The sequence below is a fragment of the Pinus tabuliformis genome, chromosome 5_1 (assembly GCF_031772625.1).
Source record: "Pinus tabuliformis cultivar Carrire ecotype Pingquan chromosome 5_1, CPIR1, whole genome shotgun sequence".
NCBI classification, from domain to species: Eukaryota; Viridiplantae; Streptophyta; class Pinopsida; order Pinales; family Pinaceae; genus Pinus; species Pinus tabuliformis.
The window spans coordinates 679,650,876-679,662,825 of NC_142305.1; the positions used below are offsets into that span (position 1 = coordinate 679,650,876).

Sequence of the window (11,950 nt, forward strand, 5' to 3'; positions counted from 1 at the left end):
TAGGGAGGATACCTTCTCTACAAGATCATCAAATCAACATGATACATGTACAACATAATTATAACAATATATAGGCATATATCGAATAAGTGTATCAACACAAAAATATCATTCTAGCTAGGGTGCAGTCATCAATGCAAGGCCATATCAACAATACATGTTGTGACCCCATGCATGACAACAACCATTACTCCATTGCACACATTGCCACATGCAACTATCAACATTCATAAGCAATGCCTAATCAAATACACATATGTATGAACGCATGTAGTCCAGCATAAGTGATCAATTCTTGTAATCAAGCTACAATACTGATACATGTAGTCAAAACATTCAATAATGCTCCTGACATACAAGGATGTATTCAAGTGACATATAATAAACATGTAAGCAACATATAACCATATGGAACTAGTCATAAAATTCCGACGATGCATCCCACAAAATCACATCAAGCTCCTCATGATAACCCTTACTACAATCATGATCAACATGCTGCAATGCAACAAGCACATGGAATGCAAATGTAAGAGACATACATGCAACTTACATGTATGCATGACCAAGCATATTCACGAAGGAGAGTAAAAACCATGCTTTGATACAATCTGTAATACCCCCTCTCCCAGGTCTAACCAAGCAGCTAGCCAACTGGGAAAACATGCGATGAGAGAGGTTACTAAGGGATTCAATCTCCTAGGTGACCTTAAGGAAACAGAATCAATAGAACATAACAAACCAACCCATCACATCAAAAAAACACCATCAGGAGACATGCCAGCCACTCAGACAGCCTGTCCCTGAGTCCCACTGATGATTTAAGCCTTTTAACCCAGAGCCACTCTCATGGTACAGGGAAGACATTGACCAACAACTCAAAGTTTCTATCATAGGCCTCTATGCGAGCGGCTATCGATTTTTCTCAGTAGACCCGTGTGAACAAGCCCAATATTTGAGCCAATTTTCTACCCCATAATCCTGGACTCTGCCCAAAACTTGCTACAACCTTCAGAATACATCAAAGACACAATAAGAATTTTGATACAAAAATCGACCTCAGGATCAAGCCTAAGCATCCCCAACTAAGACTGACATTCTGTCAAACACTTGACATCAATGAAACCTACATGTCTAGGATCAAAGACAGAGCATAAATGACTGAAAGAACTTATTAAAAATAACCAAAAGGATCACATTCATCTCCATTGAACTATCATACCATCAATTAGGTATTGCATCCATCCATTTAACAATTACAATTAAATACATGAAATAACCATGACATGAACCAATCACATAACCATGCTTATAACCAACATTAAACCATATAAATATTAGAGTTATGACAACCATTAAATCAACATATAAACAAGTACAAAATTAAGAGAACTTAGCTTTTAATGATCAAAGAAAAATTTGGCCAGGTTGATACTTTCACGTACCACCCGACCATAGGAAAACAAAATTGAATTGCAACTATTTACTGAATGGAACTAATTGTAGAATGAAAAGGATGAGAAAAGGAAGAAGAAAAGTAGAAATCACATCTACTTAGACACCTCCTTGACAATGATGCCAAAAAGTGATGAGCACCAGTATTGCAGCAAGGATGTTGCAACTCCTGGTGCTATCGACTTTACTTCATCAACCCAGGGTTCGTACAAACTTGGAGGTAACAGTGTTGTATATACAAATAGATGTAATTAGTATACTCTTTTTCACTGCTGAGATGGGATGATAGACCACTAGGGTTTCTTTAACCAGCCTTCTATTGACTAGAAGAAGTCTAATTACCAACTTGGAGAAGGGAAATTTACCCTAATTGGAAGAAATGAAATGTTGTTTATTGCATGAAGGAAAGACTAAAAGAAATGCTTGCAAAATAACATGAAATCCTCTATCTACTTTCCAACACACTCTTCTTGCAAAAGAACCCTACTCTAACGTCTGTGAGGTTTTAAATATTCTGAGCATGAAATCTGATCTAGAAAGTACTATCTGCTGTGTGCATGAGTAAATATAAAATAACATTTTTCTTTTTATATATTTGTTTGAAACATGAAAATTCTAATCTTGCTTGGTTCTTTAGCAGGGGAGACAAGTGTGAAGGAAAAGGAGTACAATGGTTCAGATGGATTAGAGGGAAAGTAGGGACCTAATCCTAGCTTTTAGTGATGATTTTTCTCAATTCGGGATCAAAACAGGCTACTACAAGTTTTCCTACAAGATGTCTACAGGAAGTGGCCGAAATCTTAGGGAGTGGTCTTGAAGGTGGGATGGATCTTGGAAAAGGTGAATAAGGAGGGAATAAGGCATGGGAGTGGTAGGAACTTACTTCGGACTCAGGCCAAAGCTTTGAGATGGTCGGATTTGATCAACAAAGATGACAAGTTTACCTCATAAGACAAGAATTCGAATTGAGACCTTAGTGAATTTTGGTAATCATGGGTGGATATGGCTTAGCTGAGGCTGATGCGGTGAGGTCTCCCTATAATTTAGAAACTACTGCAACAACAAACATCTTCCTTGGCATTCATATATAAATTCATCAAAGACAAGAAGGGTTTATTCAAATAGAGGAAAAAACATAGTTTTCACCAGTTACTTGCTAAGTTCATGCATGGAAGTGCTTGAAACCATTATGAAAGAGAGACGAGATCAGTACACAACCTAAGAGATTAGAAAATACCAATTGCAACTTATCTATGAAACTAAAAGATAATGACCTAATTAGCAAGAAAACCCTAGATTACACAAAAAGCAAGAATTCTTATTTTTGGGTTGTATAAGAAGTGTTCCTCAAACCATGATCCCTGCAAGGGAGAAATGAGGTGAAAACCACTTGCTTCCAGCCTTTTTGGAATATCCTCTTATCACGACAATGCTACTGTTAGAACTATCCACAAATGGAAGCAAACTAATTAAATTTACCAATACTTGCAAATTAACAACACCAAAATCAGTTTAACTCTAACTATGAAGATAACCTAAGCATACATATACAACAAGAGGAACCTCTTCTGCTAGGGTTGGGCCCTAACCCAAGAGATTCAGCCCTCTGAGTCAAATCAGTGTTGGATCAAGGGAATGTTGCTCATTTTCATTAAATAAATAAGAAATACATAAGAGTTCTTGGTTACAATGCTTCAACTCGAAAACTGCTTAGTTGTCATGAACAAAAAATATTAATCATAATGAGGTTCTAGGCCTCTTGATTTATAGAACTGAAGTTAACAACAACTTCCTTAAATTTAGGGAGGCTTGGCTCCAATCTCAAGTTCAAATGGTCTTCAATTGTCACTCTCTTGGCTACCAATGAACTTCATGACTTGGCTTCTTGCAACTCTGAGATGATGAGATTTGATTGAGGAATCTTCGAGTGAGTGAGGAGTTAAGGAGGGAAATCATGTCTCCTAGAATCCCTCTTGCTTGTCTCCATTCGAGTTCCTGCACTTTAATTAGAAAAAAATTGTTCCAAAACCTGCAATCAATTCTCATTAGACCACTAGGCATGACATCTTATCTTTTCTCTCCTCATTAAGAAAAACATAATTAAAACATGTAAAGAATGATGAGAAAAGTTGATTTTAGTAATATGGAGGTGCATTAAGGACCATATAATTTACCCTTTGATGCGCTCATCACATTGTGCCTATAGCACTGATTTTTAGAGGGAATATGAAACAAGCCCTTTAGCAATGGCATGGGAGTTTAATATACACAAATTGTAGGGGATTCCTTTGCAACGAGCCACTGTCCATATAGGGGATAGAGAGAAGCATGGTTTTAAATTTACAGTTATATCGAGAGTGAATTCATTAGATGGTCTCCAGGTTTCACCACCTTTTTCTTTCCAGTATTTTGCTGAAATGCATAACAATGCGTATGTCACACTTAGGAAGAAAGAGGAGGAGTAGTTAAATATATTATCATTGTAAGGTTTTTTTTTTGGTTAAATAAGAAAATTGTGAAAGAAAAATGGTTGCATGTGCTACTAGGAAAATCATTGCTTGTAAAGAAGTTTTGTTGAGAAGCAAATGAATTAAGTGCATTGTCATTTCAATGTTAGGGTTGAAAAAAAAAAAATGTGCAGTCAGACAATACATATTTGTTTTTTAATTGCAATGTCATAAAAATAAGTTTGTTTCATGCATCGCAAAATAATATGCAGATTATTGTTACATACATAAACAACTAGACGTGAATAAGGTTAAGAAACTAGTAGGAAATACATGCACCAAGAAAATAAATTCAAAGCAGAAAATGTGTGTGATAGCTAAGTAGGCATTCAAGACACTATTTTTTTTTTCAAAAACCTTCGAACGCAACAATTTGTTGGGAAATGAAACTAACAATGTTGTTCAAAATATATATTTCCATGTGATGAGAGGAAAAATGTTACTTAAAATAAGTTATGGTTAAAACATAAATGATTAAGTGCACTATAGTTTGAAAACAAGGGCTGACTATGAAATACATATGAAATCAAAGAACATAAAGCAAATTGGTTTGATAGAAAGAAACACATAGCAAGGTATGCTGACAAGTGCTGAACAAAATATTATTTTATCCAGGCATAAATATACATTGATAAAGTTAAAGGTTGGCTAGAAAATTTGCCTGTAAAGAGATAAAATTCATGAGACCAAATGAGTGTGGTAGGTCAGTCCACATTCAAGAGTTTTGTTGTACAAAAATGTGTATATTCGAAAATCCATATTGAAATACTAACCTTCTTTTGAAATATTGTGGCATACATAGACAAGTAAAAATATTGTGCCATACATAGACATGAATGAAAAACTAGTGTGCCATATATAAACATGAAAATAGTAAAGCATTGACCATGATATACATCCATTTAAAAATGAAATAGATTGTAGGGAATGAATCCCAAAGGTGAATATGCATAAACTGGTAGTTTTATTTTTTGAAAAAAAACTCACACTTTAGAAATTGATAGCAAGTTGGTTTTAAGAAGAAAACAAGGTGTATCATATGGAAAAAAATTTGTCGAGCACATTATGCCAATATTGAGTGAGAGATAAACATCAATAAATAGGCCCCTACTCCAATGTAAGAGGTCATGTAAATAACATTGAATAAAAGGAAAGTTTTTTGAATAGTATGGAATCAGAAAATATGTAAGATTTGTATGCAATAAAGCATAAATCTAGCTCTGAAATTTTAATCCTTCCTGAGAGCATTATGTCCAAGCGAATCCGGTAGGTCATTCAAAAATTCTCCTCCTCATCCAACTCTTCTTTGTCATTTTTGACCAAATGTGGTACGTTTTCCTTGATGTAGATAACCCAATCTGAAAATAGTTGAGAAATTCCTGAGAAGTGGACAAGCTGAAAATGGGTAATATTGACTTCACACATAGATATCAAATTCTACACAACTCTTTTCTTTTTTTTGTACTTGATTCTAAATTTGGAAATGAATTTTATCTTCTCGAAGGGAATCTATAGAAATATCTGAAATTTTTGTTGACTCCAGGTTTTGTGGGTGCCTATGACTCTTTAGTCATCTATGGCATTATGTTTGAGATTGTGTTGCATTGAGCCAGGTTTCACATCTTTTAATGGTTTGGATCCTAAGAGATTGAATTCCTCTATAGAATCTATCCCCATCTCCCATACTGACAGAAAATGTTCATTGACCCTTTTGATGCTTGATTTGATTTCTTTTTCCTCAAACTATCGTTGACCCAAAGAAGCAAACATTAGCTTTTTATCTGTTTTAGATCATTTTGAGATGTGGTTAGGATGGAAGTTTGTTTCCCATTCAAGAATTGATGTGAATTTATGTTTGAAGTACTTGTCTTCTTCCACCAAATATTCTATTATGTCCTCAAGTTCGATGTTTTGTTGAAATAATGTGCAAATTTTGTCCATTTCTTTATAAAGCTTGGCCTTCTCTATTCTTAATATTTCTCTCGCTTGAATTTCTTGCGCCTTAAAAACCTGCAAGTTATTCTCTGCTTCATGACTTTGAATTGATTGAAACTTAATAGTTTCAACTTTCAATGTTGTTGTCATGGTCACAATGTTCTTGACACAGGGATCCCTTAAAAATTCATATTTTTTGTGCATGTGCCTTTTTGATTACCTTAATGTTTGCGAATTGTTTCAGTTTCAATTCATTCAACTGATTTTCGTGTTCATTCTGCAAGTTCTCTCTTTTGATGTTGAACCCACCTACAGGCATCGTGGAATGCTTCTGCAAAATTTATTCACTGAAAGCTTTGGCTTTCTCAATTTCACTTTCCAAATGTTTTATCTTCTGCAGGTTGTTCTTGTAGGTGATGGAAACTTTGCCAACATGGCGTTGGTTGTAATTGACAAAGGGTCCTAGAGCTTGGGAGGATCCTTCAGTTTTTTGCTCAACATTTCCTTTTGCTTTCAAGCTGAATTCTGAAATGGTTTCGAACCTCGCAAGCTTTATTTTCTTCATTTTTCTGACAACTGACTTGGCTTGAGCATTAAAGTAATGCTCGATCAACGACGGAATGACTTCACGAACAATCTGTAATTCAGTAACAAGTTTAAATAAAAATGAGTTGAGAGGGATTTTCATAGAAATTGGAGTCATGGATCTCTCATGATAGGTATGTAGAATGGATATCTGGGTACTTTGTTCTTTCTGTTGAGAAAACTCTTTTTCTCAAACTCTTTTTCTATGTTGGAGAAAATGGTCAATATTGACATAGGGGCCCTCATAATTTTCCCTTATTTCTTTGTGTCAATGTCCATATATTCAAGTTCCTCTTTAATTTTCTTCGACTGTGTATATATGCCTCAGTCGTGTGATTTGGGTTTTCAATAATAATGTCACTGTCACTAGACGAACTCTGTTTTCATGTTGGTTTTTCTTTGTCTGATATCTCTTATTTCTAGCCTGTGAGTTTTGTGTTCCTTTCATCTTGTTGGTCATTTTGGGTGTCTGGAACTTGTTCTTTACTAGTGCCTTCTTTTGTTTTTCTTGTCTCTGGAGCTATAAAAGAAACATCAGGGACATTTTCAAGTTGCGACTCTTCTATTTTTGTAGAGGAGGAAACATGCTATGAAATAATGTCATTTGAAATTGTATTTGAGAATCTCAAAAGATTTCATTTGTTCAATTTTAGTACTTGTATGAAGGATATTTTGGTTAAGGAAGTCCTCATAAAGAGTTTCTCTAAACTATTGGAGTTTAATTCTATCCTCTGTACTCAACAACTACCTTCTTTGAAACGTTTGATGAAAATTATCAATATTAATGAAAATTTCATCGAAGGGGGGTTGCCAGTGTGTCTAGTTTTTGATGTTGTTGACAACACTATAATGGTCATTGATGATTTTGTGAGGGTCATACTGGTGAAGGGGAAATGAATAAAACAAAACATGGTTGAGTTCTTCGACCTCCTTAAATGCATGTCCTTGGTCGTTGAGGCAAACTTTTCCAAAGTGAATTGGGAAGTTGGGCCAGATTTTCTTCTGAAGTTTTCTCAATTTTTGAGCTTGTCCATTCAAGGAAATTTGATTGGATAATTCTTGTAGATCTATCCTCTCTGGAATATATCTATAAAGGAGATGAGGTTGAAATTCACTTCCATAGACTCTGAGATATGTGAATAATTATTTGACAAATCGGTCTCCTATTTCTTGTAAGTCCTCCTTTAAGGCCTTCACTAAACCTAGGAAGGTTTTCTCCAAACAAAATATGATGGAAAGGAATCATATCACAATTATAGATGTAGTAAAAGTGAAATTTGAAGTTACTTTCCTACAAAATTGGGGCGTAATTCTAAATAGGGAGTTACTTCTCGACTGGGTAATTCCATTTCATCAGAGGAAACATAACAAAAACAATTATTATATCGATAATGTACGCTGACATCCAAAAGAGGTGATCATGTCCTCAATGAGACAATGGAAAACATAAGGGAATCCATTATATTATGAGAAATAATTTCGGCCCAATTGAAATGCTTTGAATCATTGAGTAGGTTGTGTGTTAAAGCCATCCATTGCAATTTGCAATGCTCAATGCCTTTCTCTCCATATAGACATGACAACATTTTGACGAGGAACCTAATCGGTCTTTTGAAAACGACGATCAAATATTATTTTGATTGATTAAGTTTGAAGCCTTCTCTATCTTCTCATAACCAATGTTTAACAATTTTTCCATTATTGCCTTCATACTTCCTGGACACTGCACTGTTGAAGTTATTAAGAAACTAGGTGCTCAAGGAGATTTCAGGAGTACTAAGCTTGTAAATTGTTGAGAGTACTTGCGGATTCAAAGAGGCTATAACATTTTTATTGTAGTCTAGTATACTTTGGGTGGGAAAATCCAAATGTCGCATGGCCCATGAAACCATGTCCTAATAAGAAAGTGTCTTGGCTCTAGCAACAACTTTGTGCAATTTTGACCTCTATTTTTTTCAAAGTGATTGTTTTTTTCCTTAGTTGAAGTTTCAGAATTTAACCAGCTTCTATCCTCAAAGAAATTATATATTTCTTCCCACTTCATCATACCTTCCATTTGCATTTTGAAGGTGGTTTCGGAGATGAGAGATGTGTTGACATTGTAGAACTCTGGTTCATGATTTTCTCTTCCCTTTAGGAATTCTTTCATGTGTTGTATGGATTTCTTTGACATCGTGGATTTACCTTTCTTTCCCATCTTGTTCCTTGAAGATGAGTGAAAATAAATTCAACTTTGTATGAGATATATGAATTAACTGATGGAATTGTGTATGGCACTGTATGTTTACCGGAAATGAGGACAATTGCAGTGAATTTCAACTTAATAGTTTGTAATGAGGGACAAGTTTCAGAAAACTACTGTAAACAGAGTGTAGAGAAGAAAGTGCAAAATAGGGAGTGGAAAGCAATAAAGTTGTTATGTCTAAATTTATGAAAATAATATTTTTAATATTATAGTAATGTTAATATAATAATAGTCAAAATTATAATATTAATTTTATTTCGTCAGAATTTCATATTTAATTTTTAATAATAAATCTTAATTCTATTTTTTTTAATAATAAATCTAAATTTTAAATTAATAATAATAATATATATTGATACTAGAATTTTAATCACATTTACTAATATTATTATGATTGTGAGTCATAATATACCAACCATATTTATTAAAAAAAATATAATTATACTAGTACTAATTAAATAATAAATATTAATAAAATAAATTAACAATAAATAATATAATTTTATCTTTATATAATGATATCATTACATATCTAAATCTCAACCTAATATCATCAAATATTTTTTTCACATAATATCTTCATATAACCTAATATCATCAAATAATTTTTTTTTCAAATAAACCAATTTTATTCCTATATAACGATATCATTACATAGGTAAATCTCAACCTAATATTATCAATTATTTTTTTCAAATAAATAAATGGATAAAAGACCCAAAACCCAATTACAAGTACAATTTTCTATCGTTGAAATGCTCATTCTCCCGCTCCTTTTTTAATTTACCTTAATTTAAAAAAAATATATATCTGAGTCTTCTTAATTTACTTTATTTCTGAATTAAATATATTGAGCTTTCTTAATTTACCTTATTTCGGAATTAAATATATTAAGTCGTGTATGAGTGTATGGTCTTCTAACAAATCTCATCCCCAATTGGAAAAAGCTCCAACGTGCAAAACCCGCGATAAACGGTAACGGTTATGGTGAAGGCGTCACGTGGCTCTATTAGCTGCCGACCTATCTCAATATAGATTCTCCAGTCGTCCCAAAAGTTCCCCACCTCTATATATTGCATAATTTACCTTTGAACGCCCGTATTCCGTTTCGCTGCGGTGAATTCAAGTGAGGAACAAGATCTTCCTCCGCTTATTTTTACGGGGTTGGTTTTCTTGCGGGCTTCGTTGTTTCTCTGACTTTCAGCGGATAGAGAGCCCTTTTTATTTGAAGTTTTGGACAACTCTGATGTTCAGCTTACATCTATTCTGCTTTAAGGTCGCACTTTCATTGCCACCTCATGCCTTTTCTCTCACTTTGTCATTGTTATTTAGATGCCATATTTTTTGTCAATTCTGCTTACTCCTGATGTAGCTTGTTTTGGGTTAATTCAGAAAGGGCGAATGTTGTGATGGACGCAAAAGGTGGGACGAAGCTATTAAATTATTGGCAATACGAAACTCCCTTGGGATACAAGACTGAAGACGTTCGACCTCGCGGTGGCATCCAGAAATTCCGCACTGCTGCTTACTCCAACGTAAGTTTTCTTTCTATGCTACGAATTGATCGACAGACGTTTTTTGTTTTAGGAAACTATGAATTCATTTAGCTGCAATTGTAGATAGTATGCATCTTCATTATCAAATACTGTTACTGTACAGAATCTCACATCTGGTTTTGGTTTGCATTTCTGTGCAGTGCGTCCGAGAGCCATCCTAATATTCTCAGAGTAACAACTGTGCACTTAGGATTTAGAATTAGATCGCTAGGAGGAGGTCCTTGTTTTGTATTCCATCTCTGCTACAGTTCAAAATGGATATGGCCTGTGAAGAAGTGGTTGCCGGCCCAATGACTGCAATTGGTTTCGAGGGATTTGAAAAGCGGTTAGAGATTGAGTTTTTTGCATCTTCATTTTTTACTGAAACAGAGGGCAGGGGCCTAAGGGCACTCACTCGAACCCAATTGGATGAAATGCTCAACGCAGCCGAATGCAAAATAGTTTCTGAGCTCTCTAATGAACATTTCGATTCATATCTCTTGTCAGAGTCGAGTCTCTTTGTTTACCCATTCAAGATCATTCTCAAAACCTGCGGGACGACCAAGCTGCTGCTTTCCATCCCTCCGATATTAAGCAATGCAACCAGCCTGTCTCTCTCTGTAAAAAATGTTAAATACACTCGTGGAACATTCATCCATCCCGGAGCACAGCCATTTCCTCACCGGAGCTTTTCTGAGGAAGTGTCATATCTGGATAAGTACTTTGCAGCTCTTGGATCTGGTGGAATGGCTTATGTTATGGGAAATTCTGGAACGTTTTACAACTGGCATATCTACTCCGCTTCTTCTGATGATTTCGCATCGGAGGGTGGTGCGTCTTCTCCAGTTTTGACATTGGAGATGTGCATGACTCAGCTTGACCGCAACTGTGCTTCCCTGTTTTACAAGCATCATTGTAATTCTGCGGCAGAAATGACACTTAATTCCGGTATATCGAAAATTCTTCCTCAGGCGAAAGTCTGTGATTTTGAATTTGATCCTTGCGGTTACTCTATGAATTCTATTGAAGGACCTGCTTTATCTACAATTCATGTAACTCCGGAAGATGGTTTCAGTTATGCAAGTTTTGAAGCCATGGGTTATGATCCTAAGGATTGTGATCTACAAGCGTTGGTGGAGAGGGTATTAAGTTGTTTCAAGCCTATGGTATTCTCTATTGCAGTTCATGTCAATGCTGGCGCTTGTCAATCTTCATGGACCAAACCAATTTGTCCGCAGGGGTATACTTGTGAAATGATAGCTCAACAGGAGCTTACAAAGAAGGGTAGTGTTATATATTGCACTTACAGAATTGCCAATGCTGAGTCTAAACTGGCTTCTGTTACCCGGGAAGAGGAACGTGAAGGAAATGATTATTTGCGAGTGAAAAAGAAGGCAAAGAAGCATATTGAGTGCGATGCCCCGAAAGATTGATACACACATCAAGCTTCTTTCCGAGTGGGCTTTATAATGTTCTACCATTTGCTTCACGATGGATCTATTTTGTTCCATGTTATCACTTTGTTAGTGCAATTTATTGTTCTCTGTAGAGGGTTGTAGCGTCGTACGTTCTCATGTCAAGAAAGTACTTCGGTACTAATTTGTTCAACAAAGAAATGAATTACAATCAAACAAACATGCATAATTTGTTGCTATGTACTCGAATGATCATCAATGATCACTTTTTTT

At 35.1% G+C, this 11,950-nt stretch overlaps 1 protein-coding gene across 1 annotated transcript; it reads left to right on the forward strand.

The window, feature by feature from the left end:
• Window positions 1-10,537: 10,537 nt before the first annotated feature.
• Window positions 10,538-11,695, forward strand: LOC149166772 (S-adenosylmethionine decarboxylase proenzyme-like). Its single transcript, XM_089430247.1, has one exon. The coding sequence runs from the start codon at window positions 10,538-10,540 to the stop codon at window positions 11,693-11,695; it is 1,158 nt and encodes a 385-aa protein (XP_089286373.1).
• The last annotated feature ends 255 nt before the right edge of the window (window positions 11,696-11,950 follow it).

What these genes read in the sequence shown, in the direction of transcription:
- LOC149166772 (XM_089430247.1), top strand. Translation starts at nt 10,538, where the DNA reads ATGGATATGGCCTGTGAAGAAGTGGTTGCCGGCCCAATGACTGCAATT.